The 27,010-nt window shown below is 54.8% G+C and overlaps 1 protein-coding gene across 4 annotated transcripts in view; it reads right to left on the reverse strand.

The window, feature by feature from the left end:
• Positions 1 to 20,418, reverse strand: part of LOC144725064 (receptor-type tyrosine-protein phosphatase kappa-like) — a 201,470-nt gene extending 181,052 nt beyond the window's left edge. For all 4 annotated transcript variants that reach the window (XM_078604519.1, XM_078604518.1, XM_078604520.1 and 1 more), the window contains exon 1: positions 20,033 to 20,418. In XM_078604519.1, coding sequence (XP_078460645.1) covers positions 20,033 to 20,390 — 358 coding nt within the window. In that variant the 5' untranslated portion in view covers positions 20,391 to 20,418. The remainder of the gene's footprint in view (positions 1 to 20,032) is intronic.
• Positions 20,419 to 27,010: the final 6,592 nt, after the last annotated feature.

Raw genomic sequence — 27,010 nt, forward strand, 5'->3', positions numbered from 1 at the left:
GGCGTTGGCCCGCAAACAAATTGATAAATAAAAGTGATTTGGCGATGGCGGCGAGCGAGGGGATGCTCCGTGTCCTTAACGGCGGCTGGCGAAACAGGGCCGGTTGGCACCGTCCCCGGCTCGCGTCCCCCCGGCACAATGGGGCCTTTATCCATTGGTGAGCCATGGCCCTACGCCATCCCGGCCGAGTTCCCGCACGCCGGCTCGCGGTGGCGTGCGTCGTGCCAGCGCGAGAGCTCCGCTGCTGCCAACGCGAGGCCGCGGCACAGCATCGCTTTCCTTGCACCCCCCACCTCCCCCACCCCCCCCCCACAGGCCACAGGGAAGGAGAGAGGAGAGGCGGATCTAGAAACTTTCCAAGGGGAGTGGGGGGGTGTGCACTCGTAAATGTCAAGATATTAAAATTTGGCCACACGTTTATAATAATGTTAAAACAAATCTGTTCCATGCATTTTTTCTGATAAATGTCAATATAAACAAAATGTTGAGGTCTGAAAGGGTGGGCGGTGATTGTTCCCATCACCGACCCCCTCCCCTAGGATGTGTTATTGCAGAGCCCCCACATTGTGGACGTTGGGGCTGTAGTCCAGCAGCGAATAGCTCCTGGTGGTTCCTGGCTGGGCCCGTTGTTTGCCGAAGCCATTTGACTGTGTAAATGTGTGTGGGCCTGTGTGTGAATGTGTGTGTGCTGAATAGTGGGGAGCGGTGGTGTAGCGGTAAGCGTGCTGCACTACAAACCCGGCGACCCAGGTTCGATTCCCGTTTACGGCCAACACCAGTGACAATTATCTGAACCAATCCTGGGCCTCGGCTAGGTCGACTCAGCCTCAAATGAGTATCTGGTACGGTGTGTAAACATCACCACTGGGGAGACAAAGGCGGTCAGGCGTGGTGCTGGCCAGCCACCCCTACGTGTACCGTTCCGGCCTTCATAGGTGTTCGCTAACTGCACTTGCCCCTACAGTCTGCTAAGGCTATATGGGAGATCTTTGTCTTTGGTTTTTTGTGCTGAATGTGTGCATGCTGACTGTGCACTGTGTTGGCAGTGCCGAGCGCCGGGCAGTTTAAGCACAGCCAATTGGCACAGTGGAAAAGCAGCACAGGTGGTGCATCTGCCAATCATCTCAGTCAACCCATGGCACCTGGGCCTGTCCCCTGACCTCCTGCCAGTGAGCGTTCGACACTTCACCAGGCCTCAAAGTGCCACTAGCCTGGCACAAACTGTGTGGTGATGTCGCTGCCACTTAGTGGCGAAGATGTGGCGAATGGCTGTTGTTGACCACGTGTGTGTGCTGCCCATGTGTATGTGCTGACCGTGTGCGTGCTGACCAGGGGCACAAAACCTAGTGGGTGTCCCTCATTTAGAAACCGTGTCTCAAAACATTGCGGGGTTTTGTGCGGACCCCCAACTCGCAGCAGTGGCTGCGCCCCCCAGTCTGTCTACCAATGCAAGCGGCGGATACGACGCCACTTAGCCCACCGCCAGCGCCCACCTCGCCACGGAGCTGACAACACAAATCCCAGAGGCGTGACACTAAAACGTTCATGTTAAATTCGATTAAAACACCCCCCCCCCACACCCCTATAAAAAATGTAACTTTTGTTCAAGTTCTGTCTGTCCATGCACCCTGATTAAATGATTCGGAAACGTCTTGCCCCTTCAACCGAGTCAATCACACGCGGAAGCACGAGTCACTCCGGCGCGCGAGCCGCTCGTGCCAACGCAATCACCACAACTGCCACAATTACCGCCGCCGCCGCCTGGCCCGGCGGCCTTCTCGCGTGAACACGAGAGGCGCTGGGGCGCCACGAGCACGGCGCCAATTTGAGTTTGCGTGAGTTTGTTAATGGCAAGACAGAGCCGCGGCGCCGCTGATCGGATCCGAGTCGTGGACTTGAAGAGCGCCGCTCCCTCCCTCGCTCGCTCGCTCCCTCCCTCCCTCCTGCCATCGCGTGAATATTGAGCAGAAGCCAGGCGAGGAATATATTTTCCCGGCAAATCCTAATTTCTGGTGTTATGTCATAGCTGCTGGAGTCCCACAGAAGCCTCGAGCGGCCACGCCTCTCATCACATCCCTGGAGCTCGGACTCCGACAGCTGGCACCCAATTGTGCCGAAGTGGCTTCGTGTAAGACACGCCATTAATCACGCCTTTGACTTCCCCGTACCAGCGTGAGGTAGTGACGAGATGTCAGCGTGAGGCAGTGACGAGATGCCAGCGGTGCAGGCCTGCGCTAGTATTGTTATTAGTGGCATTACCCTTTCAACGAGGGCACGAGGCGTGGCTAGAAGATGATTCTCGTCCTCGAGATTCGAGCCGTTTCGCTGGGACGTGGGAGCTGTGACTCAAGCAGACTCCAGAGTGCCCGCAGGACGAGCATTCATTCATTTCTCACCGAACAAAAGCTCTAACTTTGGATGAAACTTTTAATTTAAAAATGTTTGAAGGTTAAATTGTGCTATAATATCACATTGCCCTATTCAAAGAAATGAAAGTGTCAAAACGTTAATATCACTCACACAAACACTGCAAACCTCTTTGAACACAGTTAAATCGAAGTGGCAGTCTTTGCTCGCTAGAAGTACAGAGTTCTATCGCCATTTCCCCAATTAAATGTGTTACATTCAGAACTCTGCAACTAGCAGTGGATCGCCTTGTGCCAGAGAATAACTCTTAAACATTATACCACAGAACGACTTCCTAAGTCACTTCAATAAGCCTCAATAGCCACAAACGCGGCACGACCTCTTTCTCTTGTTCATCACGCCTCAAGCAAACTGAAATCTCTGCGTCTCAGAGCTGGAATTTAGCCAAAGTGAATTTTTTTAAAAATATATATTCCCCTAGCAAGATGAGACAAAATGTAGGAGCTGCAGTGAGACAGAGAAAGGTACGGATGGGGCAGAGATTCCGTGGAATGAGAGAGATGTCGACAAGAGGTCGATAGTTGGTATTGTGTTTTACCAACATGTGCGCTGTGTTGAGACGATCAACTCTGCTGACTTGAGAATCCAGTATTAATCACAGGAGTCAGCCCGGGGTTGAACCCAGCACCTCAGCGGCGCCGGCTAAAGTGCCCTGACCTCTGGACCATGTGACCGCTGCACTCGAAAGCCCAGCACCGATTTAAAAACTCTAAAACGCAGAAATTAAAATAAGCTGCACGCAAGGAACCTCCTGAGGAACAGCAGCAATAACTTAATCCCACTGCGTGATACTGGGGGCACTGTCAATAAAGGAGCTGTGTCTTTGGCCCAATAAATAATGTAGCAACATTTCCAATCTTGCTTCCTATATCTATTTGTTATTCTGTCACGGAGTGGCTCTTTCTTAATATTTAAATCGCCCTCACAAACACATTTCATTCGAGGTATAACAATGCGCGAAATGTGACAGTGCTGTTGGTGCACTCCCCCCCCCCCCCCGCAGAGGGCAACCAATTTAAATTAGCCAATCGGAGAGCTCGCTCAAACGAGGGCACGCTTGACAATTACTGCTCCCCATTTTCAAAACCGCGAAGTGGAACAGAGGACAAAAGGGAAGCAGCCACTCAAATCCCCGAGCAGAAACCCAGAGAGGCGGCACCGCGATTGGCTGCTCGTACCGCGTTTACCGAATCTGTTGTTGGCAAATGCCACGTCCCACAAACACGATTTCTGTGAATGTGGAGGTCACCATGGTGGCGGTGGAGGAGTGGTAGTGTCGCGATTAGCGAGCTGCGCTACGAACCCGGCGAGCCGAGTCCATTACCCACCCAAAGCCAACATTGGTGACGAATATTTGAACCGGTCTTGGGCCTCCCTAGGTCGACTTAGCCTCAAATGTATACCTGGGGCAATGTGTAAAATATCCCTACTAGAGAAACTAACTTCGCTGGACATGGTGCTGGGCACTCACCCCCTCATGTGCTGTGCCGGCCTTCATTAGGTGCCCACTAACAGCAATGGCCCCGCCAGTCTGTTCAAGGCTATAGAGGGGGTCTTTGTCTTTTGGTGGTGGTGCCCAGCGAAGCTCTGTGTGAACGCTGAGGATGCGCACGCATAGGGCGCTCGCTTAAATGCTTCGGCTACCCAATGTCCCTTGCATCACATCCCAACCATTCCAGTGCTCTATAGCAGTCTGGCCTCCCCAGTGGCAGCTGTTCCTGTGCGTGCAAGGCGTACCCATGGCCTTCTGGGAAAGTGACATTAGTCTGCCAGTAGGAGGCAATGCTGCCGTGCGGTTTTCCCCAAATATGTTGCGAGTAGTTTATCAAATTTGACAAATTTGGAGCATAACGCCAGCACATATGACCTACTTTTCATGAAAAATGTTTGAACAATGACAGAAACGTTGCACTGGCACACGGGAGAGCTCTGTGCCGGGTAAACGCCATATCTTATCCATGGTGCCATGTGTGGCAGAAACACAGAGAAACACACCCCACTAAAAGAGTCGATGCTTCCACAAACTTCGGTAACCTCCCGCAGATTCCAAACTATCCCACACACACCCACACCCCCACATGCTCATGCACACACACACACGCTGACGGAAACCTGACACACATCACCCGGCACTAATCAGCAGCGATATTAAAATGGAACGAGAAACCTCTGGTCAGACCCAACTTACAAAACCACACACAGCGCCAAGCCTATTGGCATGCGTACCGGGCCAACGCAGCAGCAACAACAACAACATAGAAACCTCGCAACACACAAAGCGCTGCTGTTCGTCTTGTTCGGCCCAATGTCCGACATTTCGCTCCACGTCGCTTCAAGTGTCAGACATCGGCACGACCCGGGGACGCGCCGGGGCACTGCCAGAGAGCGGCTGCCGTGGTTGGGCTGCCGTGGTTGGGCTGCCGTGGCCACAGCGGCAAATTACTTGCGGGTGCAGAGCAAGGCTCTACGTGTGCGATACGTTTCACAAATGAAATGGCAAATTGGGTTCAGAAAGAAGGACCCTAAATGCAATTGTACTGCGAGGCATTTTAACCGCTTGTCACGATGGTTTGCAGCTTGTGCATCTTAAAATGATTTAATAAAAGCCGGCCTCGTGACATTTACGACGCTCTCGTGGTTATATCGGCTACCAGCGAGAGCGGACACCGGCACGTCGTGGAGCCAATCTTTCCACACGTTTTTGCAATTTTGTTATTTTTCTCCAACGCTTTGGGGAGCATGTCTTTTTAGGAATGAAAATTAATAACAAAAACCCAACATCACGTCGCCATACGTAAAGTTCGGGAAATGATCTGCTCGCTTCACAAACAGCAGACCCGCACATTGTCGCTCGCAATGACCCCCCATTCCACGCGGGCTTCAATTACCCGGGGCCCGATCCAAATTAAACATCCATGTGCACTACACGGCTCTTTTTATGCATTGTTTAACAAAGGCAAAAGGGTCAATTGATTAGGGAGAAGCTGAACAGACGAATAAAAAAACCGCTGGGTGTTGTGTCAACAAGGCTCAACACAGACTCGCGCGACCCTGACAGATGGCAACATTTACCCAATCAGACACGCACGGCGATCCCAGCCCCCGTTAAACTTCCTCCGCTTCCAGACATCAGCGGCGTCGCAGTCGGCGGCGCGCTGGACACGCAACCCAGAAGTCGCCGGGTCGATTCCATTTCGCGGCGCGTCAGCTGCAATCACGAGGCGAGTTCCTGCAACCAGCACCCCCCCCCCCCTAACCACCACATCTGTCCACCTGGCAGTGTGAGTGGGTTCGCCGCGGTTTGTCGATCGGCAGGTTGCACGCGGTGGGGTAAAGTGTGGGTACTCCCGCTCTTCGGAGATGTCCAACCAGAGTGAAAGCATAGACCGAAAATGCCCTCTCGAGGGGCTCTGTCGAGCACATGGAAGTTGATCGGTAGGCTGCGTATGGTGTAAGTACACATGTTGAACTGCTCTCGCAGCGTACGTAGCCAGCGGTGCCAAGGCGGAGGTGCAGCAAAGTGCGAGTACTCCCATCTCTTCTGAGCTGTCCGTGCCAGCATGGGAGAGAGGAGGCCCAGACACCCTCGACAGCGGTTCTCTGGTGCTCCCTCGAGTGGAGGCCTCTCCCGCCAGCAGTCTTCCTGATTTCGTACGGCATTGTGAAAAGCAAGGTTGTTTTTCTTAATCATCGTCATGAAGTGGCGAAGAGAAAGCACTTGCAGGACTGCGCCTTCACCTTTCACAACCACGCGCTCGCACAAAGTGGCCCTCCGCACGGACAGGCTGCTGGGAGAGAGCCGCGCGTCACGCGAGTCCCACGCCCCCCCCCCCCAAGTCAAAGCGCCCTTTTGTCTGGCCGGGTAACATTTCGTTGCGGGCGGATGTGGCACGGGTCGATTCGTGCCAGAGGCACACGCAGCTCGCGCACGCATGCTGGGAACGGCGTTGTAGCAGCGCAGGAGAGCGGGAGATGGCAGTGGCTGAGGCTCGGGGAAGCCTTCGTCCACTCGTGGATAGACCGTGGCTGTCATCAATGGCTATTCCCGGCACGAGCATCGCGTGGACACGACGCGGAGCACGCTCAATTTCGTTTCGTTAAAGCGCTGATTACAACGCGCGCTCTTAGCACATTAACGCAATTAGGCGGTAATTGAGAGGTGACGATCGTGGAGTTAAACATCGTGGTTCCAGCCGTGTTCACTTGCCGGCTGTGTTCACTTGCCGGCTGTGTTCACCTGCCAGCCGTGTTCACTTCCCAGCCGTGTTCACTTCCCAGCCGTGTTCACTTCCCAGCCGTGTTCACTTCCCAGCCGTGTTCACTTGCCGGCTGTGTTCACTTCCCAGCCGTGTTCACTTCCCAGCCGTGTTCACTTCTCAGCCGTGTTCACTTCCCAGCCGTGTTCACTTCCCAGCCGTGTTCACTTCTCAGCCGTGTTCACTTCCCAGCCGTGTTCACCTGCCAGCCGTGTTCACTTCTCAGCCGTGTTCACTTCCCAGCCGTGTTCACTTGCCGGCTGTGTTCACTTCCCAGCCGTGTTCACTTCCCAGCCGTGTTCACTTCTCAGCCGTGTTCACTTCCCAGCCGTGTTCACTTCCCAGCCGTGTTCACTTCTCAGCCGTGTTCATTTCCCAGCCGTGTTCACCTGCCAGCCGTGTTCACCTGCCAGCTGTGTTCACTTCTCGGCCGTGTTCACTTGCCAGCCGTGTTCACTTCCCAGCCGTGTTCACCTGCCGGCCGTGTTCACCTGCCAGCTGTGTTCACTTCCCGGCTGTGTTCCCTTCCCAGCTGTGTGCCCGCCTATTTGGACACGGATAGAAAAGCGATACAGATCTCCCTGCCCCATCAATGTCGGCTTTCGAAATCTGATTCCGCTTCAGAATGTTTGCTCTAAGTACAACTGATTGGTGAATTTTTTTGAAGATCCCTTCCTAAGTTTATTCATTGCAATTACAAGTCAGTTTGCAGAGTACTTTTATCAACTTACTAAAATCGCCTTCAACCGGCACATCACGGAGCGAGCTAATGCAATTGTTCCCGACGTGACCTACGCACAAGTGGGGAAATGAACAGATAATTTTTGCTTTATGCAATTCACGGAGCCCTCCAAGAACAAAACGCAGGGGACCCACCGAGTGAAATCGCAGTAATGAATGCGCACATTTCGAGCAGTTTTTCGCGCAGAACTTGGCAGCAAATTCTGAAGCCAGTGGCAGTTGGACGCCAGAAGGCCCCCGAGCAGCCTCTGAATCAACACGCGCCCTGGCCTCGATGCTGATCACATCGTACAGCGCAGCAGAGAACATTCTGGAGCGTTCGTTGACACATCGTCATCATACTCATTGGGAATGGACGTTTCGGAACGCCAATTTGGACAAGTCGGTGGCCAAGCGAATGAGCGCGTTCGTCGCCAAAGTGCCCGCGACTGTGAACGATTCGCTGTACGAGAAAAGTGGGCTCGTCGAGATTGGTGTCTCTCTCTCTTTCTCTCTTTGCAGGTTTGCGGTTTTATGCGAATGTGAAAAGCCAAGATTTTCCTGAAGGGTGTGTTTTTCACCTCCAGTTAGACGCCACACGAACAAAATCACACCATAATGCAGGCCTCCTGCACGGCAAGCGATCGATAACAATGATCGTAATGATACGGCTCAGAGTCTTAATGCAATGGAGAGAACATTTTAAAAACTACTTTTGAAATGTGGAGTATTGGCACTGTGGTTATCACACTGTACTGCAAACCCAGCGACCCGAGTTCAATCCCCGGCCACGGCTGACACGAAGTGTCGAGTGGCATCTGAATCAGTCGTCGCTACTCCCCAACTTGGCCGTACCCACACTGAGAAGTGAAGCGACGGAGCGTCAAACAATATCACGATGCACGTGAAGTGGGGAGGCCTCCATCCAGCCAGCGATTGCCATCCCTGTACAACATTTTCTCACGTGAATTTGTCTATCGCAGAGCAGTGGGGCCCTTGGTGGAAGCGAACGGCCCACGGAAGTGAATCCCACAGAGCTACCTCTCGAGGTTCCTTCAAGCGACCTCGAGTCCACGTACTCCGGAGCAGCACTTCCCCAACCAGTCTGCGTGTAGCAGTCATGATCGTCGCATGACGGTCGGACCAAGAAGTTTCATTCGGCTTGACTGGCAGGAATGAAAAACATAAACATCTCGAGTGAAAGTGGTTTTCTCGTGCGAGCCACCTTGACTGTGGCATTTTAAGACGCACATTCCCCAAATGGCAGACTGAGGCAAAGCCATCTCACATTACACGCAGGCAGAGCAGCAGAAGAGGGCATCTGCTGAGACAGCAGTGCCAAGGCTGAGGGCACCCCGCCTGGCACGCACACGATACCGATGAAAGAGGGAAAGTTACCCTCCTGATCGCAGTGGGGTTACCCACACTTTAACCCACCACCTGGGTCGCAAAGGGTTAAATCTCCTCAGCGGCACGCGTTTCACCACCGTAGACAGTCAACAGCTGGATGAGGAAACAGGAACTGAATGTTAGCCGTGACCAGGAGTCGAATTCAGGTGACCGGGAGCATGGCACAATCCGCCCACCACTGCGCCACCGCTCCCGACAGCCGGCTCAACGAGCTCAACGTGACGTCAGCCACGCGGCTGCAGGAGCACTGCCCGCAGCACGTGCCTTGGACCGCAAGCAGCTGTCAGTCACCACGAACGCTTCCCCGTGAGTCACCGTGCATCGCGGCGTGGTGCTGCGAGTCCCTATGCACCCCCACACGCGCCCAGGGATGCCCTCGATCGCTCCCGCTCCCAGATCCCCCCCCCCCCAGCAACGCGCTCCTTCTCCCATGTTAATGCCCACGTGACGGACCCAGAAAACTTCCAGCACCGCTCGTCCACTTGCCAGTACGTACAGACTATTCACAAACACAAAGGGGGAAACTTAAGCTCGTTTGTAATTAGTCGTAGATCATGCATGCGTACGCACGTGGTCCAAAACTTGATGAATAGCCCATGCCTTTCCTTTCAACATTCCCCATTACGGGTTTTATATATATTTTTTTAATCACACATTTTCATGAGTGAGAACAATAACCTGGCACTGCACCCATGAACAACGCACAGGGGGATTTCGCGAGGCTTTGCCGAGGGTCCCATCGCGGCGTAAAGTGGCCGTGCCGAGCGGGGAGAGGAGAACACCGGCGCGCCTTGTCCAGGCGGCGGAGCGGGAAGAGTGGCGCCGGGGGAGCAGCGCCGTGGGCTCCGGTCACTTCGCTCCACCCTCGGGGACTCGGCCACCGGACCTCCACCACACGGAGGGTCATAACAACTCGCTTGCTCGCCTACTCGCCACACTGCAGGCCATACTCCCTCTCTTTCTGCCTCTATTGCCCAATATTGTACAACCTCGCTCAACTTGAAAACTGTGTGAACTCTTGTCGAGTACTTGACAAGCGGTTGAACGTCGCTGCTTGTTGCTGGCCACCGAGCGGTTTGGGCCTGTTGGCCGACTGTGCTTAGCGACGCTAAACGCGGCCCGATGGTTCTGCCATCGTAGGTGGAGGCTGGATCGAGGCAACTTGCTTCTTCATTTCTCTCTGAAGAGCGGTGGCGACGAACGTGCGTTCCTGCACTGGGAACGCGTTCCGTCTGGCGAGGAAAATTCATCGCGCTCGGCCACACGTCGACCAGATGGGCTCGCTCCGCGGTTAGCGCAGATTGTGCTGAATTATTCACGAATTAAAACACCCTTCAGAAACATTTGTCTAAATATGCCCGGTGGCAGAGTGTCCCAGGAGGCGTCCGCTTTGGCCAGCGTCTCCGGACCGCGGCGGCCGCGTTCCGCGCGATCGGAACTTGGGAAGTTCCTTTGCGCGAGCAGGGGGGGGGGGGGGCGGGGGGGGGGCGGTGTTTGGCAGAAACCAACAAAAACACAAAGAGGGGGCAGCCACAGCGGTGCCACGGCCAACAGAGCGCACCGGACTCACAAGCCAGGCCTGGTCCAGTTCCATCTCCCGGCGTGGCAGTTGAATCAATGGTGCAGGTTCACACAGCAGTGTAGGCAGTTAGACTGCTGCTCGTACCGTGTGGTGGGGTAGAGTGTGGGTACTCCATGGAAGAAAAGACCAAAATGCAATCTAGAGAGGAGCTCTACGTAGAGACGCTTCCGCCAGCAGCGTCGCGAGCGAGCGATTGCAGGGCTGCACCTTTACCAAAGGAACAACCGCCGATATTTCCAGTTGAAGTCAGCAACGAAGCCTCTCGTGCGTTTGTTTTTTTATCCTTTTTGTGTATTCATTACTTTATTTATTTACTCAAGGCCGAAACCTTGGCCGTGACGAGGCGCTGGTGGAGAGGTTGGGGGAGGAAGCCGCGTGGACTCACTCTGCGCTGCCTGCCAAGGCACCTGCACCAGAGCGGAGCCCCCTGGTGCTGCTGCTGTTGCTGTTGTTGGTGCTGCTGTTGGTGTTGTTGGTGCTGCTGTTGGTGCTGCTGTTGGTGCTGCTGCTGGTGCTGCTGTTGTTGGTGCTGCTGCTGTTGGTGCTGCTGTTGTTGTTGGTGCTGTTACCGCTGCTGTTGTTGGTGCTGCTGCTGCTGTTGGTGCTGTTGGTGCTGCTGCTATTGGTGCTGCTGCTGCTGTTGTTGGTGCTGTTGGTGTTGCTGCTGCTGTTGTTGCTGCTGCTGTTGGTGCTGTTGCTGCTGCTGCTGTTGGTGCTGCTGCTACTGCTGCTGTTGGTGCTGCTGTTGTTGGTGCTGTTGGTGTTGTTGGTGCTGCTGTTGGTGCTGCTGCTGTTGGTGCTGCTGCTGCTGTTGGTGCTGTTACCGCTGCTGTTGTTGGTGCTGCTGCTGCTGTTGGTGCTGTTGGTGCTGCTGCTGCTGCTGTTGCTGCTGCTGCTACTGCTGTTGTTGGTGCTGCTGTTGTTGGTACTGTTGGTGCTGCTGATGTTGGTGCTGCTGCTATTGGTGCTGCTGCTGCTGTTGTTGGTGCTGTTGGTGCTGCTGCTGTTGGTGTTGCTGCTGCTGTTGGTGCTGCTGCTGCTGTTTGTGCTGCTGCTGCTGCTGTTGTTGGTGCTGTTGGTGCTGCTGCTGCTGTTGGTGTTGCTGCTGCTGCTGTTAGTGCTGCTGCTGCTGTTGTTGGTGCTGTTGGTGCTGTTGCTGCTGCTGTTGGTGCTGCTGCTGTTGTTGGTGCTGCTGTTGCTGCTACCGTTGGTGCTGCTGCTGTTGCTGCTGCTGCTACTGCTGTTGTTGGTGCTGCTGTTGTTGGTGCTGTTGGTGCTGCTGCTGCTGCCGCACGGGCAGCGCGCTCACGGCGCGCCAGTGCAGGAGGTGCGCCGGGCACGGACGCAGCGTCCCCGCACGATCGCCGTGGGAAACTGGAGCAGATGAATGCACCCAAAGGCGATGGTCGTGGTGAAGGAGTAGCAGCAGCAGCTGCCACGGTCTATCCCCTGCTGGATGAAAGCCTCGCCAAGCCATCGCCATCCCTTTCAGCCTCACGACTCGAGCTCCCGAGCGCGAGCTGAATGTCTCTGCTCCATCTCCGAGGTGCACGCCCCCCCCCCCCCTCGCTCGCTCCTTTGGCTCCCGCTCCGTCGTGAGTCTCGACCACCGCCCACCATCCCTCCCGGCGAGGCGCTCCACCAAGCCGGCGAATCAGGACGGGGGCGACGCAATGCCTCCAGCTTAACAATCACAAGTTACATCTGCGAGGTACATTTCATCCGTCGATCCCAATGCGCCTTGTACGGAAGTCAGGAATTAGACAGAGCCAGAGGAAACGGCCAGAACTCGGGGGGTTCGAGGCCTGGTTGACGAGGGGAGTCTTCAGGCTCGCCACTCTACCACGCTTCTTTGTGCCACGCTATTCAGAGGTTTCCCCTTTTTAGTTTTCTCCGTTTCCACAGCAAGGGGCACTTCAGGATACAGGAAGCGCACGCGTAACCGAGACGTTTTAAAGATGAGAAACAATGTTTCAGAAAACTGTGAGAGTTGATCAGGCGGTTGATTAAAACCGTGTAATTATAAACTCATAATGGAAAGTGCTAAGCGTGGCCTCAAACATAACTGTTTTGTTGAGGAATAAACACATGACCCCTCACTCCCAAGTGCATTTAATGAATGTAAGAGTTGCTTATTGAAGCTGGGTATAATGTAGCTTGTAAACATAATGGACGACCACGATTACAAAACTATTCCGCAGATGTCGTTAATGATAAACGCCTAAACCGGCTGGCAGACGGCACTTCGTGTGTGGTACAGCGGCAGCAGCCTGTGCATTGCTACGAACCTGGTGCCTTGGGTTCGATTCCAGACCATAGATGGCATTGGTGAAAAGCAGTATCTGAAATGGTCTTGGAACTCCACTACTTCGATTGATTCAGCTTTAAATGAGTTGATGCCGTGGTACGTGGACATCCGTGCTGAGGAAACAAAGACGGCTGTGCATCCTGCCTGTGAATAGATTGTTGTTGTGTGCTGTACAGCACCACAACGCACGTGTCTCCAATATAACCACTTGAGATGTATTCTATAATCCAGCAACACCGACCAACACAATCACCCAGCACCCATGAATCACACCACCCATGAACACTCAACTAATAATTCTAGATTTGAAGCTTTCGTGACTGTAAGGATTCATACTCTTAGGTTGTTTCGGTAAAGTCACGTAGGCAAAAAATAAGAAAATAATAAAATAATAGAAATAAACCTAAAAATAAAATAATAAATCACGACGTAATTTATTATTTTGCCTCCGAAACGTCGTGATTTATTATTTTATTTCTATTATTATTTCTATTATTATTTACTTATTTTTACCTACGTGACTTTACCGAAAAAACCTAAGAGTACTCAACTAAAACTTAACCAACGCACTCACAGAAAAAAAATCACCAATATATCCCTAACAGACTGAGCGAGCACCTATGAAGGCCGGCACACGAAGGGGGCGAGTGGCCAGCACAACATCACCCGGCCGCCTTTGTCTCCCGAGTGGCGAATTGTTTATACATCGCACCAGGCACTCATTTGAGACCGAAACAACATAGGGGAGGCCCAGGACCGTTTCAGATAATCGTCACTGGTGTTGGCCGTGAGCGGGAATCGAACTCGGGCCGGCAAGGTTCATAGCGCAGTGCGCCAACTGCTACACCAGCACCCAGCCAGCACCCATGGACACACTCGCCACCCAGAGACCCACCCAGCCAGCGTCATGGCTATCGAGTGCGCAGGCAGTGCGACTGCCCCGGGCCCCACTCGCAATGGGGGATCAGGTGCCGAGCCATGGCGGGATGCATAAAGCTCCCAAGTGGAGGACATTTCTTCAAACTTCATCATTAGGGCCCCTACATAAAAAAAAACATATTTTACGGGTAAATATCAATAAAATACCATTGTTCGGGGTCTCAATGGGGGAGGCAATTTCCCTTCCACTCCTGGATCCCCCCCCCCTGTGGGCGACTACGAGGAGCGAGTGGCCAGCCCCATCTGTATCCTTGCACCACGGCCCGTGCCAGCCAATCCGTGCCAACTGCCCCCACCGTGCCAGCCTCTGCTGCCAAGCTACCGCACCACCCCTCTCCGTGCAGGAGACCTCAACCCTGACAATCACCATAACCTCAACCCTGACCCTCACCATAACCTCATCCCTGACCCTCACCATAACCTCATCCCTGGCCCTCACCATAACCTCAACCCTGACCCTCACCATTACCTCATCCCTGACCCTCACCATAACCTCCTCCACGAGCTCCCCACGGGGTGCGAAGCGAGAGGTGCGACATCCACGCTTGGCGGCCGCCCAGCTCTCTGTTGCAACTTGAATGTGCGGAGCTTCGCGCATGTTTTGGTCTTCAACCAAAACAAGAGCGGCGATGCAGGTCCGGTGGCCCAAGAGTCCCCCCCTCCCTCCTCACACCCCACACCTGCGTGGTGCGATTAAAATTCCGACAGCCAAAAGCCACTGCCTTGCCTGCCCTGCCTTGCCTGCCTTGCCTTGCCTGCCCTGCCCTGCCCACCTGCCTCCTGTAGAGTCAGCCCGCGGGTGAGCCGCAATGCTGGGCTGGGCCACTTGAGCCGAGCAGGGCAACGTGTGGCTGAGCAGGGCAGGGGACGTGAACTCCAAGAGGTCTCAAACACCACTGCAATAGCCCCCCCCCCGATCCCCCCCCCAGCTCTCCCCCCCAGCCCCCCCGAGGCAGCTCGAAGGGGTCGTTGGGGAGCCACGCAACTTCAAGTAAAAAAGACAACGGCTGTTGCCACGGATGCCGCCACACCACCGCCATCACCTCCTTCCCCCTGCCAGATTGTGCAGTAAGCAAAAGCGACACCCGTTCAGCTCCGGTCTCAGCCCACACGTGCCGCTCTCAGCCCACACGTGCCGCTCTCAGCGGAGGCTGCGGGGTTTGTGCGACGCCCTTCCCCTGCTCGGGACGCGCGCCCAAATACGTACACGCGATGTCTATCATCTTGTGTCGCGATGTCTATCATTTTGTGTCGCGATGTCTACTGCTACACCCATAGGGCTCACATTTCATCACCTGGCACGCCACATCCACCACACCTCTCGCTGTGGCTTTGACTCCGAGTGGTGTGCCTACTCCAGACTACCAGCGACCCGGGGAAATATTCAGTGATAAATGAACCCCTGCTGATGCCTCGTAAAGCTATCGGCAAGCCCCAAAAAACGAAACGGATCCCATGTCGTAGACACACACAGGAGGCTCCATGCTCCAGGAACGTCCAGCAATAGATTCAAGCTTCGTTCATTCATCACAATCGATGCTCTACCCACTGTTTTTGTCAAAAATACTCAAAAGCGGAATTGTAAATTATTATTGTGCATTAAAAAAACCTGTCGTTGTGTAATCATTCTATATCACCCGCTATGACACGGATCATAAACATGAACAACAGATAAAGAAGAACATAAACTAAAGAGATTTTAAACCCCGATCGGGCGCGGAGCCATCGTTACGAAACGGCGCTGACAAGAAGCGACTGGGAGGTGACGTCACCGCCGTGACGCCCGCCTGGCAGTCACTTTATGGGTGTTTTTGTTCTCATTAAACGATGCCGAGTCTCGTGCAGGAGAACAAACAAAGCTGCCTCCGGCTTCTCCCGTCTCAGATGATGACGCATACGGGGGGATAGTTGATACGGCGGATTAGTAAGAGTGGGGATGCAGCAACAAGTGGAGATGCGGGTGATGCCGCACCAGGGCTGGGCTCTCTGCACGAGGCTATGGCTCTCTGTGTGAGTCTGTGGGGGTCTCTGTGGGGGTCTCTGTGTGAGTCTGTGGGGGTCTCTGTGGGGGTCTCTGTGGGTCTGTGTGAGTCTGTGGGGGTCTGTGGGGGTCTGTGGGGGTCTCTGTGGGGGTCTCTGTGTAAATCTGTGGGGGTCTGTGGGGGTCTCTGTGTGATTCTCTGTGGGGGTCTCTGTGTGAGTCTCTGTGGGGGTCTCTGTGGGGGTCTCTGTGTAAATCTGTGGGGGTCTGTGGGGGTCTCTGTGTGAGTCTCTGTGGGGGTCTCTGTGTGAGTCTCTTTGGGGGTCTCTGTGGGGGTCTCTGTGTAAATCTGTGGGGGTCTGTGGGGGTCTCTGTGTGAGTCTCTGTGGGGGTCTCTGTGTGAGTCTCTGTGGGGGTCTCTGTGTAAATCTGTGGGGGTCTGTGGGGGTCTCTGTGTGAGTCTCTGTGGGGGTCTCTGTGTGAGTCTCTGTGGGGGTCTCTGTGGGGGTCTCTGTGTAAGTCTGTGGGGGTCTGTGGGGGTCTCTGTGTGAGTCTCTGTGGGGGTCTTTGTGGGGGTCTCTGTGTGAGTCTGTGGGGGTCTCTGTGTGAGTCTCTGTGTGAGTCTCTGTGGGGGTCTCTGTGTGAGTCTGTGGGGGTCTCTGTGTGAGTCTCTGTGGGGGTCTGTGGGGGTCTCTGTGTGAGTCTCTGTGGGGGTCTCTGTGGGGGTCTCTGTGTGAGTCTCTGTGGGGGTCTCTGTGAGTCTGTGGGGGTCTGTGGGGGTCTCTGTGTGAGTCTCTGTGGGGGTCTCTGTGGGGTCTCTGTGGGGGTCTCTGTTCGTGTATTTCTCTCTGCTGAGACGATGGTCCCCGCATGAACCTGTGGGGCTGTCTCCGTGTCACTGAAAACTCATCAATTTAGAATTCCTTTGTGTTTAGTTTGGTATCCTTCCCAAACACCTCCGATTAGCACGGTTGGCTACGTACGGTGCGAAAGAAGTTCAACATACTTGATGGACTTCGTAAGTCTCCGCAAACGGGAGTCACAAACAAGCACGCGGGGAACTTGACTCAGCGTGTCGCAGCAGTCCCCTGTCTCTCTCCACGTGGCTGCTGCTGCTGCTCCACTACCCACGCGCCTCGTCTGCCAAGGGGCCATCCATACAGTGCCGAGTAGACATGGGTCTGTCACGACTTGACCCCCCCCCCCCCCTGTACGCACGCCGACTACTTACACCCCCCCCCCCACCTGCGTAGGTACGCCTGACGTACCCCCGCCCTCCCGAATCCTATAGAACGGCTGATATTTAATCGACGCAGAAACGGCCAAGGATTAATAATATTGACGTGTTTAAGCAAACAGAAGGCCACCGCCGGACTAACTCATTTGAAGGCCAACGTAGACGAATTATTATCGAGGCTTCACCCCCCTCCCCCGTTTCCTATGCGTACATTGCCAGTAGACCCCCCCCCATACGCAAACTACGCATTGGGGTTTACCCCCCTCCCCCCTCCATGCGTACGCACTAAGTGGATGCCCCCCTAGCCGCGTTCCACGCCGTGGACTTGGGAGGCGATCCGACGGAGAGACCCCCCCCCCACCCAGACTCGCCACCACCACCACCGACTCGCCACCACCACCACCACCGACTCGCCACCACCACCACCGACTCGCCACCACCACCACCGACTCGCCACCACCACCACCACCACCACCGACTCGCCACCACCACCACCGACTCGCCACCACCACCACCGACTCGCCACCACCACCACCGACTCGCCACCACCACCACCGACTCGTCGTGGTCCGGAGGGGCCGCAGGGTGGAAGACCGCGAGGAGGAGACGCCGGCGGGGTTGGAGTTGACCCCTCAAACTCACGGCGCAACAGGACTCACTCACTCACACGGGGCACTGCGCGGACACCCTGACAAAGATCCCCCGTATAGCCTTCGGCAGACGATTGGGGCAAGTGCCGTTCGCGATCATTTATTGAAGGCCGGCTCGACACCCGCACCGACAAACACACAACACACTCAACACACACACACTCCGACAAACACACTCAACACACTCAAACACACACACACCGACAAACACATACAACACACTCAAACAAACACACACACCGAAAAAACACACAACACACTCAACAACACACTCAAACACACACACACCAACAAACACACACAACACACACACACCGGCAAACACACTGAAACACACACACCGACAAACACACTCAACACACACACACCAACAAACACACACACACCGACAAACACACACACACCGACAAACACACAACACACTCAACACATTCAACACACACACACACACCGACAAACACACACAAACAAACACACATAAGAGGTTTTTTTGGGTTAGATCGCGTAAATATTTAAATGTGTCGTTAAACCCGCCACCACCCAACACAGCCAATTCGTAAGGTGTGTCACGCAAACAGAACGTGCCAATTCGTCACCAGTACAGCACAGCGGTGTGTTGGAGAGCAAAGCCACAACATTATTGTAGATGTTTACTGTAGATGTTGACTGTAGATGTTGACTGTAGATGTTTACTGTAGATGTTTACTGTAGATGTTGGAGAGCAAAGCCACAGGGACACATTTATATTTACGCGATCAAACTCCCAAAAACCTGTATTATGGATGATACTGGTGGCGAAATCCTGCGTGTTAAACACACACAACACACACCGACAAATACACACACACACACCGACAAACATGTACACAAACACGTTTAAACACACGCACTCAAAACACACACAGAGACAAACATAAACACGCACTCAAACACTCTCACACGTGCACACACAACACTCTTGCAAACAGTCGAACACTCAAATCCAAAGATCCCCCGTCTAGCCATCAACAGACTGTTGGGGCAAGTGCTGTTAGCGAGCAACCTATGAAGGCCGGCACGGCACACGATGTTAGAGGTAGCCAACACCACGCCCGACCGCCTTTGTCTCCCCTCGTGCTGATTTTTTACACGTAACGCTAGGTACTCACCTAACACGTGGCAACTAGTGTAGCTAGTTACGTAGTAACTAGCGTAGTTAGCCTGGTGGTCACGTGGTAACTAGTGTAGTTAGCCTGGTGATCACGTGGTAACTAGTGTAGTTAGCCTGGTGGTCACGTGGTAACTAGTGTAGTTAGCCTGGTGGTCACCACCGTAGGTTGTTATTCTGTGAAGGGGAAAGTTACCCCGTGTGTTGGAACTGAATAAATGTGTTGCCTCCCAGTCTACGTCTGCGACTGAGTTGAACTCACGACATTAGCACCCACGACCCCAGCGCTCCCCGCTGCACGCAAATCCGTGCACGAGACAAAGATCCCCGGACACTCACACAACACAACTTCAGCAGGTGACAGACCCTTCACCAGGTGACGTGGCCAACTTTCACACAAACACGCGTGACTACACCTGCCGTGAGCGACATCGGCGCACACAATGACTCCCACTCCCACCACCATCACCACCACCACCATCACCACCATCACCACCATCACCACCACCACCACCATCACCACCATCACCACCACCACCACCATCACCACCACCGTCATCACCACCACCGTCATCACCACCACCACCATCACCACCACCACCACCATCACCACCACCACCATCACCACCACCGTCATCACCACCATCACCACCACCGCCATCACCACCACCGTCATCACCACCACCACCACCGTCATCACCACCATCACCACCACCATCACCACCACCATCACCACCACCACCATCACCACCACCATCACCACCATCACCACCACCGTCATCACCACCATCACCACCACCACCACCGTCATCACCACTATCTGGGGGTGGCCACGCGAAACTTTTAACTGATCTCAGCGACGTTAAGAAAACATTGCAGAGGAGCGAGGCGCACACGTGGAGCTGATAGTCACATTAAAATACATACGAGGACACACAACAACGTTCCGAATAAGACGAATGAACGAACAACAACAAAGATCCCCCGTACAGCCTTAACATACTTTTGGGGCAAGTGCTGTTAGCGAGCACTTATGAAGGCCGGCACGAGGGGTTGGGTGGCCAGCACCAAGCCCGACCGCTTTTGAGTAAGACGACACACACACACACGCAGTTGTTCCATTAAGACTTTAACACACACCCGCAATTGCTCCATTAAGACTTTAACACACACACACGCAACAAGACCCAAGCTTACACATGGGCAGACAACTTCCCAAAGACGACGTCAGCAAACATACACAGCAATAAGACTTGCACACACACCCACTTGCTCCATTAAGACTGTTGTACTATGCACGCGAACACACACACACACTAATTGGTCCGTAAGGACTCAAGCAAACACGCAGACACAGTGGCCGCCGGCGACTCACCTGCCCCAGGTGCGGCTCCTCGGGTCCGGGTCAGAGCCACGCACAGAGCCAGCGCGATCCACCGCGGAGCCATCATCGTGCGTGGTTTAAACAGCCCGAATCGGGACGCGAACTCCCCGACTCCACGAAACTCCACGGCCTCCGCTCTCCTCCGCGCGCCGACTCGCCACGGCTTCTCCCCTCCCTTCCTGCGCGAACGGACGGACGCAAGCCAAGTTGCTGCTGTCGATGCTGGGCAGGACGAGGGGAGGAGGCTACGACTCCAGCGAGCAGGAGCCAGCGGGCATCGCGACGCTGGGGCGAGGCGTGGGTGCCGAGGCGGCGGAGAATTGGCAGCGGTCGCGCGCGCGCATCGCATGCGGGCGAGGCGCGCAACCCTCGGGTCCGACAACTCTTATTCTATAGCCGCGTTCCTCGCTCACCCAGTCCCCCCCCCACACACACAACTCTCCCCTCCCTCCCTCTCTCTCTCCTCCCTCACGCCTCACTCCGCCCTGCCCCCTGCCCAGCGGCTCACACGGAACGACCACATCCACAACTCTCGCCACAGCCAGCGAGTGCGCCGCGCAGCTTTAGAGCGCTGCGCGTGCGGCTGCGTGGGTTCGAATGCGGTGAGCGGTCGTCGTGGTTGGAGGTGGCGGTTGTTGCCCGAGGTTGCTGGCGGTGATGCGAGAAGAGTTTTGGTTCGGAGTGATGAGCGAATCGCGCGAGAGTTGCACCGCTAATTAGTGACACGCGGCCTCGCTACCGGCTCGGCCAGCGAGTGATTGACGACGGCTAACAAGCTGGTCGTCTATCGAGCGGCCGTTGCGGGGGGCTCTTCGTTCTGGCCCCCGTGTCTGTGCACTCGCGATCGTGAATGCGCATGGACAGGGACCAGGGAGACCCCGCGCAGCAACAGCGAGAGGGTCGAGCTCGCGGAGAGAGCGGAGAGAGCGGAGTTCATTGGAGAGCGATGGAGCCTCGCTTGAGCCCGAATTGCACCGTGGTCTCCAATTCACCTTTGGACGTCGTGAATGTCACCGTACTCAGCGAGTTGTAAGGCGCTCTGAGAGATCTGACGTACCCCAAACGTGTGCCCCATATTAATAATATATACACACACACATATATACACACACGTACCTATCGGATTATAAGACGCACCTCCAACTTTAGCTTTGAAATAGAGAGGGGAAAAGTGCGACTTATAATCCGCACCTTCACAATTCACTTAACTCATGCAGGGCTGCACAGATCTGCATGTGGCTGTGTAGTTGTGTAACCGGCTCTGGCACTGTGGATCTGTTGAGTTTGTGTGCAGCAGCTTTGGGTGTGGAGCGGTGTTATGTACGTGTGGCTCTGTGTGCGGGGGGATGTGCCCACCCTTGCCACAACAGCTTTGTGTCGGCTACACGGGATATCGTTGTATGTGAGAGTAGCTGCGTGTTTGTGTGTGACTTGTTAATGTGTGGTTATGTTTGTGGCTTTGTTGGGAGCTAAGCGCTACGAACCCGGCTACTTGAGTTCGATTCCTGGCCGCAGCTCGCATCAGTGGCGAGTGATAGCTGAACGGGTTCTGCATCTCCCCTAGGTCCATTCATCCTTAAATAAGTACGCTCTGTGGTGAGTAACCCATACCTTTGGGAGAGACAAATGCGGCCAGGCGTGTACCACTCCGGCCTGAACAAGTTCTCGCTAACAGCACCTGCCCCACCAGTCTGTTAAAGGCTATGAGCGTAACATTTGTGTTTGTGACGTATGAATAAGAAACGGCATGTGAGCCAAAATCATGCTGTGTGAGCCGTGCGTACGCAGAGCCTCACTCGGAGTTTGTACGAGACCTGGGGTGTGGGTGGGCAAGTTGGCAGCAAACATTCTCGTCGGACCTCCCCCTCGTTGGGAAGCCGAATCCCCGAGGATGGATGCAATCTCCAGCACCGGGGATGAGATCGGGAGACCCCCTTGCACGGTCATGAATCCCAGAACCGCCGCGTCGCCTGGCGCTGGCGCGCCCCCTAGCGACCAGCGGACCGCGCATCTCGGGTTGGAGAATGGTTGGGGAGAGCCGCTGGGATGCTTTTGCGCAGAGCGCTCAGTCGCTCAATGGAGACTGAGCTGCACTAGGAGAAGAGACCCCCAGGTCTGGGTCAGATGCCGCGCGGGGGTCTCATCTGAATGGCGCGAGCGCACGTGGGCGCACGTCAGCGGTTGCACGAATGACTGCGCCGAGCTTGCGGCGCCTCTCGATGGGGACTCTGCGGTGCTTGCCTCTCCGCCTCGTAGCAGCGCACGCGAGCGGAGGGAGGGGGGCGAGTCTGTGAGTCATCAAACAAATCATCGTCGTCATCATCATCATCGTCGTCGTCGCGGGAGAGCACCGCGCTCCCTCCCCGCGCGCTCTCCGCTCCTCGCGACGCCCGCGGTGACCCAGCGGCCCAGGGAGGGTGGCTCCCTGTGGCGATCCCATCGAGGAGCCCTTTGTGTCTATCCCCTGCTACGCCGTGGCGGCCTGCGACTTGTTTGACCATACTTCACCACGGTGGGCAGGTTGCTGCAGGCGGTGATGGGCCAGGAGCGGTTTGCGCAACACTCGCAGCCGCTGACATTCGTTTGGGCGGGAGAATTGAACTCGGGTCGCCAGATTCGCAGAGCCCTTTTCAAATCCACTGCTGGATGAAGGCCTCCCCACCTCCACCACGCCGTGTGGTTCATGGGAGTTTTAGAGGGAGCATGGTAGTTCGTTTACACATCGCGTCCTGCTGTGTGTACTCGTGCCCTTATAATCTGACTTCGATTATGAAGTTGGCACAGAGCACTGCCCGCGTTCGAGGGAGCTTCCCATGTCCGCGCGGCTGCTTCCACAACTTTCTGGGGATGTGGGGAGGGCGGAGAGGGAAACGCCAAGCGAGCAGAGCGCAAGATTAGCGGACTCGAGCAAAGGGCGGTCGTGTTCGATGCCCGTGAAGCCCCAATAGCCGCAGCCTCCGTCGCGAGCGCTGACTGAGTGCTGTAAAGGGAAAACACAAAATGGAGCTGAGGGAGGCAGCTGCCTTGCTCAGGGCTCAGAGGTCAGAGCGGCGAGTCAGCACCCATCAGACCCCTGCTCGCAACCTGGGCTCAGCCACTGCCCGTCATTAAGCCGGGGGCTCGAGTGATGACGAGTGGATGGTCTCGGCCCGCTCACCAAATGATGCAAGAACACATATCTTAATGAAGAAGGCGCTCGCCATAAAAGTCGAATTCATCTCTCTCATCCCTCTCTTGTCGCATCTCACTTCTCCCATCGAACTCATCTTCATCTCTTGTCGAACTCGTTTCACGACATATCTGCCTCATCTGTATCTCACGTTATCTCATTTACACCTCCGTCATTTCTCTAATTACACTCTTTGGGTCTTTCGGTGAAGTCACGGAGATAGAAAAATAATAAAATAATAATTGTATTATTTTAATTTTCTAATATCTACATGACTTTACCGAAAGACCCAACGGGTATAAATTCCTGCAGTCACGAAAGCTTTGAGTCAAGATGTATTTCTCTAATTCTCTCATCTCACGACATCATAATAATAGTAACATTGTCAAGTTGTAACGCGACGGAAAGAGAGGACGAACTCAGAGGGGCGAGGAGGAGGAACCGCAGACGGGGAGCGAGCGGGCAGCAGCAGCAGCCGCGGCCACGTGGTGCCACGTCCCCCGCATCTCTCTCTCTCTCTCCATCTCTCTGCTCGTCCATTTGGCGACTGTCCACCACGAGCCAAGTCCAGTCGCCCTTTCCCCCTGTGCACCGCCGCACTGGCATGTCGACCCCGTGGTGACCGCCTAATTATGAACGCTAATGGGAGACTTGCCCCGCTCGGTGTGTAACTAGAGGCCACTCTAAATCAACTGCTGAATTAGACATCAAAGGTGCAATCAATCGCACGACGCCATTTGATTGCGACTGCGTTTGCTCGCGTGGATAATTGTGTGGATGCGCTGGGGTAACGAGTGATACCTGAACACGTCCCGTTTGCAGCCCTGAGCCCGTAAATTCGACATTCCTACGGCGGGGGACAGTGTCTACAGAGGGACAAGGGGTGTATTGATATCAACTGCGAAGTTGTACTCACTTAATATCCTGCAGAGGGATGTTTGCCGAATAAAGCCTCGAATAGGGTTTGAACTCGCCACCTTCCAAATGCGAGACGCTCACTCAACCGCTGAGCCACCTATCCAGATAGTTGGAGGTGAAGGCGCCGCGCTGCAGTTGCCCCTGGAGGAGCAGCACCCGCACGCGCGTCATCAGGTCGCGTGCCAGGTGCTCTGTGGATCTCTACGATCGCAGCATCGTGAGAGAAAATAGCGACAGCTTGAGGAGGCGTTTCATCCAGCAGTGGATTGATGACAAATGATACTCGTGATGATGACGACACCGGAGTGCTCTTGAAGTATTGTGGCGAAGCGGTGGCGCAGTGGTTCGCACGATACGATACGAATCCCGACGAGCTGTGAATTCGATTCCTGCCCATGGCCCAACATCATTGGCGATAATATAAACAGGTCCTGGGTCAGCCCGCGATCGATCCTGTCTTAAATGAGGACCTGGTGCGGTGAGTAAACGTCGGCACTGGAAATTATAAAAAAAAAAAAAAGATGCGGCCAGGCGAGGTGCTGACCACACCACCGCCCCCCTCTCCCATGACACACCGGGCTGGCCTTAATAGGTGCTCGCTAACAGCACTAACCCCAACAGTCTACGGGCTATAGGGGCTCGTCTTTGTCTCATTTGCAGGCAGCGTCTATCCGTACCGTGATCATCACGATGACAAAAACAGCCGCTTTAGAACCCGTTCTGTGATCCGGGGGAGAGGAGGTCGCGCACAAGTCGTCACCTCCGCCTCATCATCATCGTCGTCATCGTCGTCAGTGGGGGCCGCGCTCCAGCGGAGAGCCACGCTGCCGCCTGCTGAGATCCACTCCGCCGCCACGGCCAACGAGCGGCGTGGTGAAGTTTGGTGAAACCACGCGAGTCAGTGTCGGTCACGCAGTGCCGCCTTCCCACAGCAGCTGCTTGCATTGACAAAGGGCTGTAAATGAATGTAACGATTATGACAATCCCACTGTGTTTTCCTGCAACGACGCCTTAATCGTTAGATCCCCCCAGGCTTATCAGCAGCAAACTCACCTGCGCAGGTGTCTTCTCACCTGCCTCGACCTTCCAGGTGCGAGCAGAGAGCGGAGATGCGTCTCGCAACTGGGACAATGACGATTCCTCGAAGAGCTGGGAGGAGGGCTGGGAGGGCAAGGGGGTAGAGGGTACGGGGGCTTAGAGCAGGCTGCCCTCTGCCCTGCCCAACCCGACCTGACTCCCCCCCCCCAATCGCAGCCACAGCAACAAGGCTGCGGCAATCCACTAATTGGGCTCGCGGTGTCGGCCTGGGCATGCCCTGCAAGGCCCGGTAATGACTGCATGAGGCGCACGTTAACGAGCTCAAGCGGATGCACCTCGCACGTGCTGAGATCAAGAGGAGGCGATGTTCTGGTCCTGCTCCTTCGCTAGGTCCACTCGGCCACAAATGAGCACTTGGAGCGGGGTGTGTAATATACATCAGCAGCGGGGACATAGAGGCAGCCAGGCGTGGTGCTGGACACACAACCCCCGCGCGTGCTCTACCTGTCTTGATAGGTACTGTACAGCTTACAGCACTTGCCGCAACGGTCTGTGTAGACTACACGGGGCGCCTTTGTCTTTGTCTACGTGCCTCGTTTTAACCTCAAGATTATTCTACGTGAAAGGAGCACCCAATAATAATATTATTCATCATCGGCCATGATCGATAATGCTGACAGAAGGCCTCTCCAAGCCATTCAGCACCTGCACATCGCTCCATCGTGCAGTCTTCTCGGGTGTATTCCCCCCTTTGGCTGCCACTACATCACTCGTATCAAGCACCAACTTGAGACGAACGATGGAGTGGGAGCCCTCCGTCTCCCTCTGCCCGGCACCGTTTGCATATCCGTTGCCATTCTGAGTCTCCACGTGAGTCTGTGAGTCTCTGTGCGAGTCTATGAGTCTCTGTGTCAGTCTGCTTTCTGTGCGAGTCGACGAGTCTCTATGAGTCTCTGATCTCCATCGCCATTCTATTGCATCTTTCTTTTGTCTTCTCAACACGTTCCCGAACCATCTAAGTCTCGCCTCCCTCACCTTCTCTAGAATATTTGAAATCCTCACGAAGGCTCTAACTTGTTCGATCCACCTTCCTTCCCTTCAGATTTTCCCAACATTAAAAGTGCGCTGTAGAGTCATATAGCCCAAAAAACCCATAAACATTAGCAATGGAAAGACGTTTCTATAGGATCCCTGAATTTTCGGCAGGCGGAGAGCCTCGCGTTACATAATTCAGCAGCGTGGAAGGCGGAGAGACAGCAGGAAGCTCTTTCAAGATAAATTTTAACAAATTAGGAGTGTCTCGGAGTGGTCTGAAGAGAGGGCCCTTGAATGAAAGCAGTCGGTATACGTTTATGAGGATGTTTCCGTTCTGTGACCCGTGGGCTTTAACGAGCGTCTGATCGCTCGCGCGCTCCATGGAATATTCATCGCGCTCGACCAGCGCAGCGCGACTTCCCCGTCTCGCAGCGACGCCTCCTCCGACGAGCGATGCCCTCAAATACGCCTCCTCCGGCCGCCGCGGTGATCCGAGGTGACGTGCAGACACGGATGGTCGGCTCGGAGTGCGTCCCTTCTCAAACGAGCTCACCTCCTGTTTACAGCCCTGAGCCAGTGCTGGCCAATCTACATTCCTACGACGGAGGCAAGTCCATCCGTAGGAAAACCGCGGGTGACTTCCCTGCAAAGTGGTAGTCGCTTTATCGACCTCAAAGCGATGATGGAATTAGTTAACTCCACAACCAGCAGTTGAACTCGCAACCTTCCCATTGCGAGCCACTCGCTCGACCGCCGAGCCACCTGGCCGGGTAGATCACAGTAGGGATAAATGTGCAGCCCTGCAATAG

The sequence above is a fragment of the Lampetra planeri genome, chromosome 22, assembly GCF_965212315.1.
Source record: "Lampetra planeri chromosome 22, kcLamPlan1.2.h2, whole genome shotgun sequence".
Taxonomy (NCBI): domain Eukaryota; kingdom Metazoa; phylum Chordata; class Hyperoartia; order Petromyzontiformes; family Petromyzontidae; genus Lampetra; species Lampetra planeri.